The sequence below is a fragment of the Pleurodeles waltl genome, chromosome 8 (genome assembly GCF_031143425.1).
Source record: "Pleurodeles waltl isolate 20211129_DDA chromosome 8, aPleWal1.hap1.20221129, whole genome shotgun sequence".
NCBI classification, from domain to species: domain Eukaryota; kingdom Metazoa; phylum Chordata; class Amphibia; order Caudata; family Salamandridae; genus Pleurodeles; species Pleurodeles waltl.
This window is the reverse complement of record NC_090447.1, coordinates 74,081,738-74,102,243: the sequence shown is the minus strand read 5'-3', so window position 1 is coordinate 74,102,243 and position 20,506 is coordinate 74,081,738. Positions and strand designations below refer to the sequence as shown.

Genomic DNA, 20,506 nt, shown 5'->3' with positions numbered 1-20,506 from the left:
TGAGTTTTCTGATGAAAAAACAACATTGGGACCGTTACCGCCAAGATCTAACTCAGGCCCAAAGTCAGAAGCTAAAATCTTTAACTGAAATTAACCTGGTTGATGTATCTGACCAGTGCTACATCTCGATCAGCCTGAAATTACATCTAGGTCCCAGTCTATTGTGACAATGGACTTTCATTGGTGCTTACCTTTTCTTGGCCCTATTTCTACTTAAAACTTTCATATCTCCAATTTCTCTTATTGGATTTTTGTAATTTTGTTAATTACAATTTACCTTACTTTTCTAATTTAGTTTGGGATTTCTATTGTTTTGCATTTTGACTTTATTGCTGTTTTGGTACTACATAAATACTTTACACGTTGAACTAAGTTAAGCCTGTCTGCCCTGAGCCAAAACTACTGGAGGTTGAGTTCAGGTTAATTTGGTGACTTGGGGGGTTCATCCTGACAATGGTTGTCATTCTTCCTTGAAGCTGGCAGTAGCCCAACCCAAATAATAATCCAATTTCTTATAATCACCATATTAATGATGTGCCTCATTTGGTTGATTGTGTGCATTGAGCACATATTTACATCAATATGAGGTTGTATCTATTCTGCCTTTGGGTAATTACTGGTGCAGCAGCTGTTACGCCATGCACTGCCCTGAGGACATGGCTCATGGGCAGCAGAGTGCTTTACAAGAGGCAAGTAACCAACAATCATCACAGGAGTACACCAGAGATATAGTAAGCGGAGAATTAAAAAATAGACATTCAAGAGTGAGTGAAGGTTAATGGCATTAACCTATGTGTCTTTTAAAGAGAAGAGCTTTGAGGTCCTTTTTCGAAGGACAGGAGTTCGAAATTCATGTGGAGGTTTCCAAGAAGGGATAGTGTATGTATATTCCGTTATATCAAAGTGTTCTTTGTAATATTTTAGTACAATAATTTGCATAGCTGCCAAGTTTCCCAGGTTTATAAATGATGTCCCGCTGCAGCACAGATGTTATCATTTGAATTCTGGTACTTGTAGTCCTGTTTTAAAACGAAATACATAAGAGTACAAGTTCCAGAATTCAAAGTAGTAACGTGACCTGGCGCAGCATATCACGCATGGACCTGGGAAACTTGGCAGGGTATAATCTGCAACTTCTAACTTTCAAGGAAAGTCATTCATTTCAAAATTATTTTTTTCTCAGTATGAAGAGTACCATCTCCTTACTTAAACGGGGCACCGCGGTCTAAGGACGAAAAATACAGCCCTTAACTGGACTGGGGCTCCGTAGATCTAGACTTTCCTTTAAATAATCTAAGAGCTCAGCTGTTGTGGCTAATGACATAAAAGAAGGACAACGGCTGCACAACTAAAAGGACACTTTTTTCACATCGCCTCATAGCTGATACAATGTGTGAAGGGCAGTGAACTGGAAGGTACCCCAAAACATCTGAATAAATAGCGGCATAATTTACTGCATTTTAAATAATGTCATCACCTAATCATTGTTTGTTTTATATTAAACGAACAATACAGTTTTAATAAAAACACAGTCACAAATAGCCATATTTGTGTGTTTCGTGACAAGGTGTTGAATGTATAGAAGCACGGTAAATTTAGACTTTCTGTCTCTGTAGTATATGTTATGAGAGTATCTTTTAAACGGGAGCGGCACCATTCTAAGATGGCCGCCGCCCCGCCCCGCAGCCGAGGGCGGCTTCAGGCCACAGCTGAGCGGAGCCGGAAGTTCCGCCGCTGGTTGTTGTCCCTGCAGCCCGGGCTTGTCATGTGATGCTGCCCGCCTGCTAGGGGCGCTGTGGGAGGACCCGGAGGGTGCTGGTGCTGTTGCTGCGGGAGCTCGCGAGCGGCCCAGGCTGCCCCGCCATGGGGTGCTGCTACAGCAACGAGAACGAGGGGAACGCGCAGGTGAGGCTGGGCGGCCCGGGGTGCAGCGGAGCCAGGCTCCCGGAGTGAGGTCCAGGGGCTGCCACCAACATGGGGTGAAGTGGAGGAGTGCCTGGCCCCAGGGGAGGCGGGCAGGGCGGGACACGAAGTGCTTGGCATGAGGGGAGGGCTGTAAAAAGATGCAGTGAGAGCCGGAGGTGCCAGGTGTGGCCCACAGGTGCATGTATTTGTTGCATTCATTTATTTCTTAGATTTATTGCCCCTGGCAGTTCCAGGAGTTGATGGTGCAGCTGCTGATGGACGGGCTAAAGGTTTGCTCTGTGGTCCAAGGTTAGGCAAGAGGTGGCAGCACGGGGGGGAAACGTGATCATGTAAGTAAAAGAGGGTCTCAGTTTTATGCAAGAGGGGCCAGACTGGCGCCAAGGTTATGATGGTTCAGGAGGAAGTGAGAGAAGTAGAAAGGTCAGTGGTAAATTACGTGGCGGAAGTTGGTGACGACAGAATAGGGAAGAAATTATATGAGGAGTGGAAAGAGTCGCATTCAAAGCAGCACAGCTGTTGCTTGGTATTCACCGCATCCCTGGACAGGATGGCCACAGATAGGCTAGGTTTTTAAATGGCGAATATTTTGCTGACAACTTTTAAAAGTTGGGGTTCATCAATTTCTTAGGAGGTAAAACAGTTTTCGTTCTTTGTGGGAACATCTTCATGCTGGTAAAAAAATAAAATTAATGTTAAACCATGTGTTTTTTATTTAACATGAGTCTTTTGACAGCTGTCATTTCATGTAAATAAAAATAACTTTAAAGCCTATCTTCAGTTCAGGCAATAGCTACCCAGGAATGCCCTTGTATAAAGTCCCTGCTTGATTCACTGGCACTGCTGCTAACCTTGCATCTTTTGAGTGACGATCAGTAATAACCATGTTCCTTAGTAAAAACACGCCGGCCTAGGATTCTATAAGGTAACTCACTTTGCAAATCTTCATCACCTTCTTAAATTGGGGTTTCTCATTTTCACTTTAATGGGGTCTCCCTCTCGAATATCATACTTCGTCCACGCTCAGGAGCCAGCAAGTTCACAGATGTGCACTGATCCTTTCTGCACATAGTTCTGAGGTAGAACATGTAGAAGCGTGGGCAGGGTTTGGTGCATCTCCTACTATTTTTTTTCCTGATCAAAGTAATTGCCTGACTATAGGGATTAAACTATCATGTGATAAAAATGAGTGCCGTACTACTTGAGGAATACAAACTCACAGCAAAGGCGGTAACGGGCACAATGTATTTTTCTGTCGCTCTGGCGTACAGGATCCCATCCCTGAGCCCCCTCTTTCCTTTTGTGTAAGTTGTCAGTAAAAAGGGTCACTTACAGCAGTTTATTTAAACAGGATTGCTCTAAGTGGGCACTTCAGCATGCACCCTATTAATGACACTGAATCGCCTACTTGGGTCCCTCTTGAATTTGCCATGCCTTTTTCTTCAGAATATTGTTGCCCTTAGGACGAGAGTGTAGTCCTAGGTTTTCACAGTCCTTTGCCAGTGTTTTCATTAGTACACTGCTCTTTCACATTTACTTAACACTTCTTGGAAATTCCATTCTATATTTGCAGTATGATTCCAGTGCTGGTAAACGGTGTCACGCTTGGTGCTCAGTTGAGCTGGAATTGTGGAATGGTTAGGTCATTATATGCATGTCCTAAGGTAGTGCACGACATCTGTGCTGTGCGCAGTTCAACGTTTCTGCTTGTTTGAATGATCCAACCAACGTTGTTGTGTCACAGAGCGGTTCCTTGGACGGTTTAGTGTTCTAATTTGCGTGTGATTTTTGGGAGATCTGGGTGATTACTTCTCTTCTATCGTAGCTGCTATAGAAGACTTTGGAGTTCATGGTTGGGCAACGGGAATAACAACAATACATACCAAATAGCCTCTTTCAGATGTTCACTCGTTGATTGAGGCCAAACCGCTTAACGTTTGTGAGACCTTAAGCTGGTACAGTTTTTTTTTCTCTTCACAAAACTAGTCCTTTCATGTCAGAGGAGAATCTACTCTTAACCAGTGATACTGTAACAACACTTGGCTTACCTTTCTGCCTTTATTGGTGGACCAGCCAACCTTGTATACGTAACATATATTGAAAAGGTTAAAAAAATCAACAAATCAGCTAAAATGAAAAGAATGCTTTAAACATAGGCTTGGCTTAGTTTACAACCCTGCACTTCGTTCAGTAATTCGGCAATCCACGCTGGATTTTCTCTGAAGATTATCTATGGTGTTACCAAATGTGTTTGCAATCTGAGCCCTGCCCGAGAGTAATTACAATAGCAAACACCCATTCAGCTACATCAGTGTATTTAAAAAAAACAGTTTTAACGGTTCTCAATTTCACAGACTTACTTTGCAGGCCCTCTTTCTTCCAGATGTTGAAAAAAGTCTGTAGAAGAACATTACTGGGTCCTTAGTGGGTTTAACCCCTCCCATCCCCCACGGTATGCTTTAGAGGGAGTCCTTTTTAGTGGATGTGGCAGTCTTGGTTTTTCATCAGTCATACGTTCTATATTTAAGATGAGCTGCCGTTACAATCTGCTCACTCCTTGGATTGTTCATCACAATAGAAGAAACAGAAATGGAGAAAAAAGAACCAGAGAAGAAGAAACATTAGCCCTGAGCGCTGACATATACAAACCACCTCCCTACATTGAGGGGTGCTGTGCAACTCTGAGTTGATGGTATTGTGTTGTCATTCCTAAAATTATTTTAAGTAGCACTTAATTTGTAAAAGAATAACTGCTGTGGCCCCAAACATTTCTCAGAAGCCCCCCTCCTGTACCTCTGCATGGTGAGGATGCGAAGGATGTCTAGTCTTGATTCCACCTGTGCCTCTGTTTCCCTGCTATACACTCTGTACCCCTTAATCTAACTCTTGCACATAATTTTTTAATAATGTTTTCTTCCCTTTTCACTGGGTACCTATATTTATCTTCATACTTTGTTCCCCCTTGTAGGAAATCTGCCTTTTCTGTCTGGTCACTCTGGATTTTTCACCTTTTTTTCACCCCTACAATTTTGCTCGCTTTAGAACTCTCTGCACTTTATCCCGTTAACCAACAGTGAAGTGGCCTTTTAAACATGGTCAAATTGATATACTCCTAAATGGTATTTTTAACAAGTTTGTGAGTCCTTTGTAAATGGCATTGAGTGTGCCCAGGGCCTGGACATTGAATGTCAATAGTGGACGGCCGCACTTATTCACATTCCTCTACAGTATCAGAGCAAGCATGGCTTCAGGCCTATCATTGTAGCCTGACTGTAGCAGTTTTAAAAACTGCAATTTAACCGCTCAAAATAACCCCTTTTGACAGCTCAAAACATTCGTTTTGAATATTAGTAAGCCACCCCTAGGTAGGCCCTATTTCCCATATGTCAAGGTCATGGTATTTAAAAGTAGAACATTCAAAGAGAGTGCCCTAGGGTGACTATCACTCGCGCCCCACCCATGGAAGTTGTTTAAAATAATTTCATTGCAAATGTTGCCGTGGTATTATTAATTGTGTAATAGATGATGTCATGAATGATGTAATCTGTGGTGTAATTAGCAGTAGATAGCAAGGGTGCACGTTATAGTTACCTTAGGGCACGAGTTGTAGTTACCGGATTTAACTATAACTGGGAAGTTTCAGTAGTTTTGTATGTTTTAAACATTACATTGGCACTGAAATTTTCACCTGACTATAATGTCACCTAAACCTTTGTTTTTTTTTTTCCAGCAAATTTATAAGGTTTTTTTAAATGAAAAGTAAAATATTATAACAATTTCTAATTGTACTGTCACTTTGTTTGTTTTTTCATTGACTGTTTTTAGTAATATTTTGTTACCATACTTAAAGCCAACAGTGCGCGGCCTCCAGCCATTCACAGTGGATGCGCCCAGCTCCACACCGTGCTCGACCTTTGGTTTCCAAAGAGATCCCCGCTCTCCTGCACCCCACTTTCTTCCTAGATTTCTGACTCCATGTAGCAGATTACTTATAAAAACAAGATCTACTGATTTTCTCTCTTCATCTTGCTTATTTTCATCGGCAGGAAGTTTGTACCCCTGCTGCCCATGTCGCTTTCTCCAGTAATCATCTCATTTATCTAATTTCACGTTGACCCTTCCATCCCTCTCCTCCATGCATACCATTTCATGGTTTTCAAAATAAAATAATGTGTTCCCATATCGCTCATAATCTTGCATCCCATCGTTATAACCTTTTTGTTTTGGCTCTTCTTTCCCTTTATTCATCTTCTTCTTTCCCTTTATTCATCTTCTTCTTTCCCTTTATTCATCTTCTTCTTTCCCTTTATTCATCTTCTTCTTTCCCTTTATTCATCTTCTTCCTTCCCCTTATTCATCTTCTTCTTTGCTTCACCCATGCTGCATTCAGTTTAGGGTTGATGGAGGAATAGAAAAGAGGCCACCGTGTTGATGAGCATCTGTTTTTTAATTCTTCACTTCATCTGAGGATTTTTTGTGAAAATAATTGGACTCAATCCTCCAGTTGTCCCCACCCCCCCCTTGTTTTTCTGCCAATTTTGGCCTTTTATAAGAGTGCTGTCTTAGCAGCCTAGTTCACCAACCGACTATTTAGTTGATTAATATGGTGGTGAACACAAATCAATATGTTTGCTTCCTCTTGGAAGCCCTTTAGCTGTGTATACTGTAGTGTTTACCTCATTAGTGTTTGCTGGGTCTGACATTATGTACCTTATTTGAAGTAAGGTTAGGTGCTTATTTTGAGTTCAGCTATCGGATATAAACGGAGGTCTGAATGCCACCTTTAGAGCATTTTTTATAGGGAAGGTGTTTATAGACTCGTAGAGAGCATTACTGTCTTGATGGAAGCAAATGGTGAACCTCTTAATAGATATTTGTGGCATATAGCTTACATTTTCTCTAATAAGAATCAACACACAATCTGGTTAACATAATACATTTAGACTGCAGAGACCAGATATTTTAATATTGTATTAGTTTTGCTCAAATGGGTCCAGAGTTACTTTTGACTTTGACAGTACACTCGTAGAACATTTCAAAGGAGATGTTGCATTATTTGCTGCAATTTGTTGTACAGAATATATTTACTCACCCCGATAGTTAGCACTTTGTACATAACTTATCTCCTGGAAGATTCTGCCTCCCCTTTAAACATGTTACCTTGTGGTGCTCACAACAGTGCAGACCAAGACTTCTTGATTACTTCTGTCAAATAGATGGGCACCGCTAATACATTACTCAACTCCAAAGGGTGTAAAATCTGGCAGCTAGAGTACTGCTGTACATTGTCAAAAGTGACCCCCATCAAAATAGCACCCGAAAGTACTTCACAGGCTCAACTTGGATGTAGGGGTCGCATTCAAGGTCCTTAGTGCTGCCTTTAAAGCCTTATGGGTGGAAATGCCCAAAATACTTCCTCTCATTTGACCTACCACTACTCACCAACCAGGAACCATCCCTCACGGTATCAACTAATTATCATTCAGACTACTCAAACTTGGAGACGGAGCTCTGTGATGACGGCTTTGCAATAGCTTCCATCCAAATCTGAGACTTGAGCCGATCTACATGAGGTTCTGGAAGGGGCCATAATGAAAACAAAGCGCTTTAAATTTAGTGCTGAGCTCCTCCAGCAAAGCGCTTGCAATTGAACACCCAGAAAGGTAGCGCCTCACTTACCAACCTCACGAAGGTAGGATTTTCTTATCCCCATCTTTAGTATTCTGTTGAGTGCCGCAGGTCTCTTTTTGTTACTTCAGTACTTCCAAATAAGTAAGGATGTGGACAGAAATATAGGATTGTTTAGTCGTGTAAACCAAAATCTTCTGTGTATTGTGTTGTTAGACAGAGGTGTAATAAACCCAGGATGAGATTTATATAGCACATGCTTGCATACAAAGTATTCATGTCCTGTGCAAAAGTGGGAATAATTCTGTAGAGCCCAGAGGAGGTGGTAGAGGGTTGATGTCATCAGGGCAAGAAGGAGTATTAGCTGTGGTTATCAACTAGATAGTCACATGTTGCTGAGATCTAGCATTCCACTCCTTAACGATTCCTTCATTTCATATGCTTGCTACTTATATTCAGGGGAGGTAATTTCATTTTCAGTAACACATTTTTATGTCCTTCTGTTCTCACTGCCTCAAAGGGTGCCATTAATATATCATATCGAATCATTCTTTAGTGTTTACACAGGTAGCACTATTCTCAAAGAATAAACCACCAGGGATTGAAGATTACTTATATGCCTACTTAAAAAGACAAGTGGGCAGAGAGGAATGGGTCATTGTAGATTAAAAATATGTCAAATTGTGAAGAAGTTTTGAAACTGCAGACTGGAACCTCTTTACTACTGTGATAAACTGCTCAAAATGTTCTCTAGCATCCATAATCTCAGAAGAACGTAGGAAAAGCTGAGAACACTCCTACAGATTGTAGGCGAAGAACATAAACTGAATGGCTTGCTATTGTCTGAAAAACCAAAGTACAGAACTGAGCATGTGCCAGAGAACTAAAAACAAAGTATGTAAGGCTGTGCAAAAAGAAACCAAGTTGATTTTAACAGGTTTACCAAGATAAGTTGACTCAACCACCTTGCTGCTTAAACCCGTCCTATCGCTTCCTTATACCTTAATACGGTCAGGTCCTCTCAAGGGGAGGAGCTACAAAGCTGTGTATGTATATATGTGTATATATATATATATGCACACAAATTGTTAGCAAATCAAAAATCCCCACAGAGAGAGGTGTTTAAGTTACTTTATTTAAAAAAAAAAATGCTCCATTCCTAAGATTTTCCATTAACTGAGCATTACAATATGTTCATTTTGTTTAACCATGTACTGGACTCTCTGATGTGGTTGGGGGTCTTTTTGATGCTTGTGCCAGAGAGTCACCTGAATACTCCACTGACAGACTCATTGCTACAATAATGATGGTATAATCTGTACCAAGCTCTTTGTTTCACAGGTATACCTTGGCTAAAATCATTAAAATATTTTCACGGTAGTTAATTAAGTGGCTACGTCCAACATGTGGGGGGGGGGGGAGTCTTTGATCAGGGAGAACTCGGGATTTGCAACAGAGACTAGTTGAAGAGACATAAGGCCTGGTTACGACCTTGGCGAATGGGATACTTAGCGACAAATGTGACGGATATCCCACCTGCCGTTTTACAAGTTCCATAGGATATAATGGAACTTGTAATACAGCGGACGGGATATCCGTCACGTTTGTGATGGAGTATCCCATCCGCCAAGGTCGTAATCAGGCCCATGGTTCAGACCTAGTTTCTATTGGCTGATATTAGCAAGCTTTGGACATCTGGTGAATAGGGTATGAATTAGTGGCTTGCTGGAAAAGCTGTCACTTCTGCCCCCAATGATCATGCATTTTTTTGGATGAACATATTACTGAAATATTTTTTATGTGAAAATGCACACACCTACCAGAATGCCTCATGGGGCTAAGAAAATGAATGAACTCAAGATGTAGCTTAACTGACAGGCAAACAGAGCCCACAAAGCAATTGCAAATTAATCAGGAAATATGTATATTTTAAGACCAAAAACGACTTTTGAGAGTAGTTCTGTACTGTTTAGTTAGTCATCTTATAACATAAAAGGTGTGCAGACAAACACAATCTATTGCCCTGTTGTAGGTAACCTAATACTGAGAAATGCACACTGTAAGAAAAATCACAAAACATGTTTGTATTTCACATTCATTAATTAGGTTAACTACATTGTCAGCATCTTTTGTATTTAAAAAACAAACTAAATTTGTTTTAATAACCAGTGTCTTATAACAATATAAAATACACAAAATAATCCAAATATTGATTTCAAAATTATTTAAAAAAAATAACTTACCTAAAACAAATGCTGTTTAAGGGTTATTGGGCTATTTCCAATTTAGAAAAGCATTTTCTCTCTTTCTCTCAAAGGTTAACTCTCAGCAACAGTTATTTATAAAAGCCTCTTTATTGGAACGGACAGGAGTGTGTCGTACTGATGAAGATATTACGGTGCTAAAACAACATTTTAAGGTTTTACAGTAATCTTGCAGGCTAGTGGACACTCGTTTGATAGAAAAGGTACATAGAACCAACTTAATTCAGAAAGCAGGAATATGATGAAAACCATTTTTTATGTGGTAATATCAGGAGTAGAGGGCAGTGTGACAGGGATACTGAAAAGAAATGGCAAATTCGCTGCGAGAGTGGGTAGGCATGGGATCCTTGAGGATTTGATAGTTAAGTTGGCTTGGAGCTGGCTTTGTTGTTCTTGATTCTGTTATTTTTAAAGTGGTGTTCAATTGACATTTAACTCTAAGATTTTAATGGATGCTAAAAAAAAAAGTTAGAGCCCTTTTAATATGCTCTTTCTTTAATCATAGATGTCTTGTTAGATTGTGCAGTAAAACATCCTGATCTGTTAAAACCACATTAAAGAAAAATCTATGTTTGCAGTATCTTTGTTCTCGCATTAATTTACATTTGATAGTATGTTTATAGTATTTTTCTGTCTTATTCTGTAGCCTAGTAACAGTATTACTCGCTGTCCTTATTACTTTATTAAACTTTGCTGTGAGATATATACGTTTTGCCAGAGTTTAGGAGAGGAGGCAGTTTGAGTTATTACATTAGACCATCCACGCCCTGTTCAGTAACAGTACTTGAGTTTGTTTTTTGTTCCGTTGTGCAATCATTTTTCTCGTGACTCTGACTTCCTTTTTGTTAGGACGTTTATCTTAGTGAATCAGGTTTCTCAACACTGCTAGCCAGTAGTAATATACAAAGCACTGGATTCACAGTCTTCACTGAGTTCTCTTTAGCCACTCAACAAGTATTTGTTTTTCTGCTTTTAGGCTCAGTTCCACAATTTTCGGCTTGTAAACTTAAAGCCCTGGGTTGCCAAACAAAAAGTCTATTCAGGCATTCCTTTACCTTCACTCCCTTAAACTATTTAAATCTGAGGTAAATTTGGTCAAAATGGGAAAACACTATTGAGAGCTGTTGGATGCAAAATGTGTTTTTAAATGATTCTGCTTATTTTCACTCCAGCCCTGACATAGTTGAAGATTCAAGTGATTAACCTACACGTTTCACCTAGAACCAACAATCAGTTTGGATTCTGCTTCAACTAGCACCTTCGGTTAAACAAGAACCTTCATTCTTTTAACACACTGATTCTGCTGTGTGTCATGTTTTCAAGTGATATCCGCACACTTGCCTTCCATATACGCTTAACATCAGTGGTTACCTGAAGACCTAGAGGAGAAAGTCCAGTTTCTGACATATGGCAACCTCTTGTCTGATTTTGACTATCTCCCTGACGGCATTGGTCAACTCTTTTTGTAATTTAACTTCTCTTCTGCCTATCAATAGGTGTCCGGCCCCCAAAGTAGCTGCTACAGCCCAGTCATATTTTTTAAATAGAAGAACATTTAATTTATTCGCAATGGTCAATGTCACTTTATTTCCGAGGCAGATCTGACCTCGGTGCAATTTTGTATGAAAAACTATCTAGTGATGCCCTCAGTCTATACGCTGTACAAAAGGTACAGAGTGGGAGAAGGGCAACTCTTCTGCAAGTTCCTTCTTGTCATTTATGTTTTGGTATATTTGGTAGACGAACAGAGGTATTAACAAAGATGATGGAAATTGAGGAGTTCAGCTTATTGCTTTCGCTTTACATCAACGTACTTGCGTCACTTTCCTACCTGCTGTCTGGCTGTGGCGTAGACAGTTTAACAAAGATGCCTTTTAGTTTAGCACTGGAGTTGTTTACATTCTTTGACATAATGATAGTCTTTAATATTGATGAAGTGTTCAAATAACATGAACATGGTTGATGGAGAAGCTTATTTGGGTTGTTTATGATTAAGGCTGAGTTCCAATTATCTTCATTCAGCAGACAGAAGTAGCCTAAATGATTGTGTTTCCTGTAATTGCATTGTGGCCTCACTGTTGTGTTGTGTGCTATCTCGCGAAATCAGTGCGTTTCAAGGGATCAAAATATATGTTGTAGAAGGGGTTATGTTCCCTGGTCAGTGGCTGCAGTGTTCATATATGCTAATTAATAAGGCTGTGTCTCCATTCTAGTTCTTTATTCAACATTCTTACAAGGATGGTGTATATTTTTTAAGCCATTGTTCATGCACAGGAACTACTGATGTTGAAAATAGACGTGCCGCACTCAATCGGTAAACTGTAATTCGCACTTGTATAGCGCACTTCTCACCCGTTAAGGTCTCAAGGTGCTGTACACATACCGCTGTGGAACCCCTCCTGGCTTTTCCCTGGGAGGCACCCACTCCTGGGCACCCTCAGGGTGAAGCCAGGCATCCAAGCGCTGTCATGGCCGTTGTGGAGATTAAGCAAACTATTGCCCAGAGTTACAGAGTGGGACCCATTAATTAGAGCACCAAGGCGAGAATTATCTGGTCCAAGGGAATTGAGCCCAAGACCCGCCGAGGCGGGAATTGAACCCTGGTCCCGGGCCAGATCGCTGCATCAGGGTCTGCCGCTCTAACCATTGTGCCACACTTCTTCAAATCGGTCACCCATGGGTGGCAAAATGTATGGGTCCATATCTCTTAAAGAGAAGATTGGGCTCAGCATTTTTTGGTTTATATTTCCACACTTTATGAATCAAAAATAATTCCCTTTGACTTAATATGTTGTTCCTAATATTAGCTTGATACGTCACAGATATGAGGACCCCAGTTGCAGCATTACGGCCGCTACATCACGTGCAGAATCCATTGCTAGTTGCTTTTCATACTAACCAGCACACACACATCTAGGCTGCAGTAGTGCATGGAACCACGTGACTTGGGCTGGGCCATTGTTGTAAATTGTGGGGCCATGGCTGGAGACTGCAGCCATGCCTAGTCTGATCGGTTGTTGTAATGCCAGATTCAGGACCAAGTTTGTACATTTGTGTCAACCGAAGTTGCAAAATCGTTTGATTTGTAAATATGGTCTGTTTGTGGCTAATAAATTACGCCAGCGCAGATTTACTGGAGCTCTGCTTCTTGCTGACAATATTTTTGGAGTCATACTGCATGTGTTCTTTAGATCATAAGCCGAATGTCACTGATACGGCTTCCTCTAACTCGCTCTGCTTGTTGCTGCTTCCTCCGCCACTTTGTGAGTTCCCAGAAGAAGTAATTCTTTCGGTTTCCAAAGGAAGTCGTTTACAAGATTTAACATGGACCTCATCTTGCTTCAGCTCTGTTATGATGGTAAGGTAACCCCTACCAGATGAGCTTTCCGAACTAGCTTTTTGCAGTGGATGTCGGATCAGAAGAGTCTTGTAAATTGGCATTAGTACATTTTTGAGAGCAGATACTTTAGGCACAAAACTTTCTATTCTTTGGGCCGATAAGAGCAATCCCCTCTGACATTGATCCGCCTTATACTAATTTTGCCTTTGTCCTGCTTGTGTAGTAGAAAACTACCATTTATTTGTGCATTGATGTATTTTAACATATAAGGTTTGGAAGTTAAAATGGAATAAAGTTAGACTTTTGTGATTTTTTTTTTTTTTTAATTACAAAAACTTTAGTTTATGCCCTTTCTAGCTGAATTGATTCAATTCTTCAACACAGCTAAAATGAGCTTAATGTTTGTGAAATGTCTGTACCCTTACTGACTTCCTCAATCACTGGAAAACTGAAATGTACAACGTAATCTCAGATGAGGTGTGCTCTGCTTCTCCAGTCTTTACTCATCCTACATGGGTTCCATTGTTGTTCTTGCCCAGTAAAGTCCTGTCTCCTTTCCTTACTCTTGTTAATTTATTTACTATTGTTATCTTCCTTACTCCTGCTGTGAGACTTATCCATACATTTGCTGCTTTTTCCATGAAAGCATGTTTTACCTGTGGGGTAGCAATTTGCATCCACTGTATCAAAGGTTTTGATGTATGTGGAGGGTGTATGAGGGTGCGCCACTTCCCTGAGCATCCTGGTCATAGTGTGGCATGGAGGGGCACTATGCCATGACCATCGAAGTCCAAAGAATTGAAACAGAAGTACCCTCTCCCCACCGGCTCAAGGTGGTTTTGGCTTCTTGATTACTTAATAGAGAGGTACGGACACTTACTATCTGCTGTTATCTATAAACCAGAAGGAAGAAGTTGAAAATGCCCTTCTACTTTATGCAGACAAGCAAAACTGCATTTTTGGTGCCACTGACAGAGCAGAAATGGATAACTGCAGATTAGCTCTGTAAACGTAGTATGAGAGCAAATTGGCCTCTGCCTGGTAGACACCACCTGTGCAACGGGGCAGGAACTAATTTGGTATAGATTCTTAACATTTTGTTTGAAACCCTATGAATTGCTGGAAATGCCATGGTTCATGCTTTTTTAGCTATGTAGCCACCATAGAGCGGTATCTTACATTTATTGGCATGTTTCTATATAGCACCAACTCAAAGCCATTGGGCTCCAACGCTCTTATCCAGATCCTGGTCGGCACATGGCGTGTGTAAGTACATGAGCCACTGACTGGGTACTTCTTGTAATGCTTGAGTACATCAGTTTTTGCCTGAGTGACTGGCGCTCTATCCTTGGTGCTAGAATAGCTTCGAGAGATTCAAGGTATCCCAGTCACAACATTTTGTTCCTGGGCTTTTACAGTCTCCATGGAATTTAAAGGGCCTTACAAAAAGATGCTCATATTCAGATCTGTTTATCACCTTCTGTGCTCAATATCTCCTTACTGGCATGCTTTACTGCATGGCAAATATTTATCTGGGGCGATAATGAATCCAAATGCCATATGTGGTGTTTTTACGGCACTAGGTATACATGGCCTTTAGCACAGGTGGTGTTTGCAGAGCTGGAGCGGTTTACGTGCCTGGCAGTCTGGGAACTGAGTGACATTCACAAAACTCTGTATTGTCCCTATTGGGAAAAGCAAGGATCATAGTTGTATAGTACATAATATTGTGCATTGCAAGACCCAAGTGCAGATTCAGGCCTCTTGCCATCTGTAAACTGTAGTGAAATAATTGTGTTTATTCCCTGATAATGACAACCCTTCTTCTTTGAAAAGGAGGCTGATATATTTGAATGATTGCCTCGTGTATGCCTCTGTTACAATCTGCCAAGAAAGCAGTGCTTCTTTTAACTGCGCATATTTAATCAAAGATGACCAAGAAGAAGTATTTGGTAAGCCAAGGTCTACCAAATGACTTTCTTCAGCTATGTGTTGCGTCATTTCACCTTTAAGTTGACTATTAAATTGCCAGGTTGTGGCATACGAAATATTGGATGAATACGAGAAGCACTTGAAACCGCACGTGCAAAAGTCCTCAGTTTTTTGGTGTCCAGTGCACCTCCTTGAATTATTTTCAGGAATGCTTTTGAAGTTTACACTCATATGTTTAATTTGGTCAAAGAGTTGGCAGCTAGATGTGGTTTGCGGAGTTGGAATTGCCACAGTTCATGCTCTCCTCTTATTTGGGCAGAACTCTTCAAGTTGTGTATCTACAGGGGTAATTGTTGGAAAACCAGCAATGTATGGTACCTTGGAGGCAGGAAAGCGGAGCAGCTGGGCCTAAAATTCCTTTCGTGTACCCAAAGTTTCTGCTGTGCTAAAAAAAGAAAATGTGACTTGAAAGCTGAGCTGTGTATGTTGTGACGACAAGTGTATATTCATATTAAGCTTGTCACCTAATACGTGCACGCTCTGGATAAATGTTCAGTTGAAGAAGGGCTTCCCATTTATTTTAAAGGGGGCGGTGATATCTGCGAGGTGCTGCTATTTATGTTTGGCCACACATTGAGGTATGTGTTGGAGTCCTTTATCCTTGGCTGCCCTTCAATTGGGAGTGCTTTTCATTTCTCAGAGACTCCGCAGGCGCACAGAGGTGACCGCTGCTGAATACACTGGTTTGTGCCCCTTGATAGTAGGACCTATGGGCCGGAAAGTGACGGTCAAGAACTCGGTGTCTGAGGACTGAGGCATGTTCTGTAGATTTGCAACCAGCACGGTCTATTTCCACTCCCTGAGTTGGATGTCTTTTCAGTGTATTCCCTTCTCCAATCAGTAAAAGAATGTTTTCTAATGTTGCTTCCTAATACCTTCATCATCCATTCTAGAGATAGAAGTAGCCTTCTGTGGGCATGTTGTGCTTCTGGTTCTCTTTAGGAGTTGAATATCCCGGTCATATCTAACTCCTGCCTTTGCTCCAGAGTACTCCTAATTAAAATCATAAACCAGTTTTAAAAACTGTGGTTCAGGCCACTTATCATCCTGGTAGGACATCTCTAGGATATCACTGATCAATATTTATTCTTAAAAATGTGTTGCCTGTGGCTTGATTGCAGGACTCCAAATAAAGCCCAAATGCTGCTGTTTACAGATGTGATGAGGTGTGACAGAGCTGCTTAAACTCTTGAAGCACGAGGCCCCTGCGCACTTTCCAAATGTTCTTTTCCTGGGCAGAATCCTGGCTTCCTTATGTCCCATTTCATTTATACTACTGATGAATAAGGACATTTCCTGCCAATCTGATTGGAACTTCAGTGACTTTTGTTTAGCTTGACCAAAATATTCCACACCCGCTGCCAACCAAAATGGCCAAAACTCCCTAGGGCCCTGTGGGATGATAGTATCACAAGATTGTTTATTGGGTCAGAGGCAAAATGTGGAAACTGACATTGTGGAGTCCATGTGGTTCTGTCCACCCTGCCTTTCAATGGAATACTCTGCTCATTCCTAATGATAAAACATCCTTTCACTTTTTGTGCATATAATAGATCCCACGGTACACCCCTGCACACCACCCCACCCCCCACCATTTTGCTCCCACATGTTCACTTGAACCTTTACAGACTTTCATAGGAATGGGTCTAATTAGCTTTCAGTGAACCACTGTGTTTCAGTAACATTTGCAGCGGCAATCAATTCATATACAAGGATCCCACCAGCCTGGAAAATGGTAACATTTAACATCACGACTGCATAACTACTAAACATATTCTCTCAATCTGATCCCGCCAGAACCCTCAGAGGACAAAAAGAGTAGAGAGAGAGAGAGAGAGAGAGAGAGAGTGGGTGAGTGTGAGGGAAGGGTAAAGTCTTCTCGTGATTGCTCAGGGCCGAGTTCTGGAAAGGTTTTACCTTTCCTTCTTTCTTCCGTCCTAGTAGGAGGACAAACTGAACCCGTGCTTGTCTTCCCCACCTCCCCCAGAATATACACAGTTAAGGTAATCAACTCATTTTATTAGGTCGGTGCAACCACACAGTCATCATTGTTCAATCCTCTTGGGATGAGGCAAGGTCAGGACTGTCGTGGTTGGCAGTCAACCACACTGGATGTGCCAAGGCACAGTGTCGGGAATTGGAGTGCTGAAAAACATCAGGCGTTTCTCTGTGAGTTCAGACCTCCAGGTCTGGCATGGGTTTGCGTGCATGCAATTGTGAGAAGGAGCTTAGTTTTTAAGTTGGGTTAGGCGAGGATAATATTCTGATCAGGAATAGAAGTAGTTGGTTGATTTGGGCTAGTTAGTTGCCTTGTATCTTCCCCACATCTCAAATTGAAAATGTATACAACTCTGTAAATCATTTTGGTTGTACATAAATAACTATAGTCTCCCCATGACTTGTACTCCTCTACACTCGCACATGCACATAAGAAACACACACATTTTTTCTGTTTCCAACAACACTTCATAATCTGGATGCTTCTGCTGCACTGAATATGGCCTATATTCTGAATGAGTAAGTCCCTAAAATAAAAATAGAAATTAATTTTCTTGTCCATTTCTTCAGACTGCTACGTGTGGTGTTAATCCCAGATCTGGCTGCAGTGCTTCCTTTTTTGAAGAGAAAGGTAAAAGGCCAGTAGTGACTCTTGGATCACAAAAAACACAAGTGGAATTGTCTCCAAATAATAGGTTACAGTGTAAACCTGCCGCTGGATTGGGATTGGTTACTACACCTGTCTTCATTTATGGAGCGGGGGGACCAGATGGACGATCAGCTAACACCTTCACTGAAAAGAAAATGTATTTTATTTTCTTTCTGATAGAGAACCATTAATTTGACTAGTTAAATAGATCTGTAAAAAAATCAAATGGTAACCTTGCACATGAGTTTATGGGGAGCCAGTGTAAATCCTAGGAAAAGTATGCAAAAGTATGTAAAACATTTTTAAAATTTCTTATAAGGAGGAGATGGCACAAAGGCAAACTGTTACATTTTACAGAAAAAAACTAAGAAATGTGCACAGACGATGGTGGAAATATATATAATTTTGGAATTACAGTTTGAAACCTAGAATCCTGAGTCATGTGAGCTTGGTCACACTCCCTCCTGCCCTGCACTGCCCTCTGCCTGTCCCAGCAAGACATTCTTTTGTCTGTTTAAACCCACTTCTTTTTGGGCTCACTCCAGGGAATAGCTAAGAATCTCTTCTTGTGCATACGCCCCCAGTATGGGTTTGTTGGAACCTGGAAGCTCATTGAGTCGGAACCCACACTCTGGTCTGTCCTTATTTCCCATCTTGATGTCTTCCTCAGCTCCCTTTCATGTTCATAGTCTAATTAGATCTTTTAACATGTTCAGTGAACAACACACCCAGACCCAGTTATCACCCATTCTCTGAATGCTTTTCTGCCACTCCTGGCAATACCCCCCCGAATATAATTTTTGCTGATTGCATACTGCCTATTCCTGTGTTGCTGCTCTACTGCTCCTGTTTAGACTATGTTTATAATATAGTCAGTCAAGGCATGTACTATCGAGTATATGCTTTCACCTCTGTTCTTTTTCAAGCCTTCCTGCTCTTGGGTGAATACTCCGAAGCATATTCACAGTGACATGAATAGTGACCATGCCTGTGGGTTGCTCCTTTGCGTCTCCTGAGTAGACCCCCAGGACAGTGGCATCGACTGCTTTCATACTATCCATTCTTATGTTGCTGTTCTGCTGCTCTCGGGTGTTCTTGTGTTTATACAACAGTCAGTGAAGGCTTTTACTTCCAAGTGTAACTGTTTTCATTACTGGACTCTTCGGATGCATGAGACTCAAAATGGTTAAACTGTATGAAACTAGTTTAAAGTTGGTGTTTGCATGCTTGTATGGCTTTGACTGTTCTCACACTTTTCCAAAATAATTGAACACATGCAGCTGCATAGAAGCGAGGACCCAGGTTGAGTACTCTCTGCAGTACACACATAGCACTTAAAGAGGCACTCAAACTCTTGCTACCAATCCATATAAATGCTTCTAATGATTATCCATCCCATGCCTCACTTCTACTCTTCACAGCTGGGCGCAGCAGCAACATACACAAAGAGGTTTTGAGATGGACCGCTACTGACTGAGGATACACATAGTTGTGATTATCCATCATCTCCAAGTGGTGCCATCATTCTAGTTCTGAGGTATCAAAATTGCCAGTTTAGCTAAGGGATGGAAGACTCAATCACTGGTCGATTTTAGTACATGTTGCATGGGAAACAGCATTCACAATGCGGCCCGAACCACGCATGCTGTTACATCGCAAGTGTTCCAACAAATGGATCTTTCACACGAATTACCTAACCACACATCTTTACAATGACATGCCTTAGGGAAAGCGGCATTGGGCTTCAAAGTCCAACGCTTTCCCTACTGACGTGCAGACTGGAGTTGGATTAGTAAATTATTCCTCTCCAAAGTCAAACACTTTCCCTAATTCCTGTCGTTGTCACGATATGCGTTATAAAGATGCATTTTTTTATAATGCCCCTGGTGTAACATCATGCGTGTTAAAGCTGTGCGTTATTCCAACATACAACCTGCCACACATCTAGTCAGTAGTGAGATGAGGAAGGGCAGGCTGAATGCACGTGTCAGGTCTGAGCCTGGTGCCTTGTACCTCCTGCAGAGGTCATGCGCTCATTTTCCTTGCGTTATTAAGAAGGAGATCAATTTATGAGATCAGGTTATGTACCACTTAAAAATATGTGTGTTTGAGTCTGGGTTCTCTTAGTTCTCTGTCTGTTTCAAAATGTACAAAGTTCTGTTCTTCAGACTTCCAACAGTCTACCTGTGATGCTCGATAGTCTTCTAATGAATGGATGCTTGTCTGCCTTCACACAAAACCAGATTTTTATATCGTGTCTTGATCCTCTCCACGGTATTGAAGTCCTTCAGACCTGGGCTCGGCTCCAGGCTCTGCTCAGACCGTGCTGTGGTTTATCTTTCAGTTAACGAGCATGTGCAGGTGCCTCCGAATTAGCCAAGTACACACGTTGGGGACAAAAAGGTACATAGCTCTTTAAAGAAACTACTGTGTTCCAAGCTAATTAGACAGCATCTGGTTAAAGTAACCTCTTTGTGTCTTGGTGGGCAGCCAGGGGTTTTGCTAAATAGAACAGACGGCCTCATAGCACTACTGTGGAAAACTAGGATTTTTAAGGACATCATGAAATTAAAGTGGTATTTGATAGCTCTGGAATCAAATCGTGGATCCTTCCATAGCACGGTTGCTTGAATGGAGATGTTTCTGCTGCTCATCTCCAATGGACACCAGGTGAGCAGTGGAATAAAAATATGCTGTGCTTGGTAATGTAAC

The 20,506-nt window shown here is 41.3% G+C and overlaps 1 protein-coding gene across 1 annotated transcript in view; it reads left to right on the top strand.

The window, feature by feature from the left end:
• Positions 1 to 1,731: 1,731 nt before the first annotated feature.
• The window catches only part of LAMTOR1 (late endosomal/lysosomal adaptor, MAPK and MTOR activator 1), a 103,082-nt gene continuing 84,307 nt past the window's right edge, over positions 1,732 to 20,506 (top strand). The window contains exon 1 of the mRNA XM_069203757.1: positions 1,732 to 1,905. Coding sequence (XP_069059858.1) covers positions 1,864 to 1,905 — 42 coding nt within the window. The 5' untranslated portion in view covers positions 1,732 to 1,863. The remainder of the gene's footprint in view (positions 1,906 to 20,506) is intronic.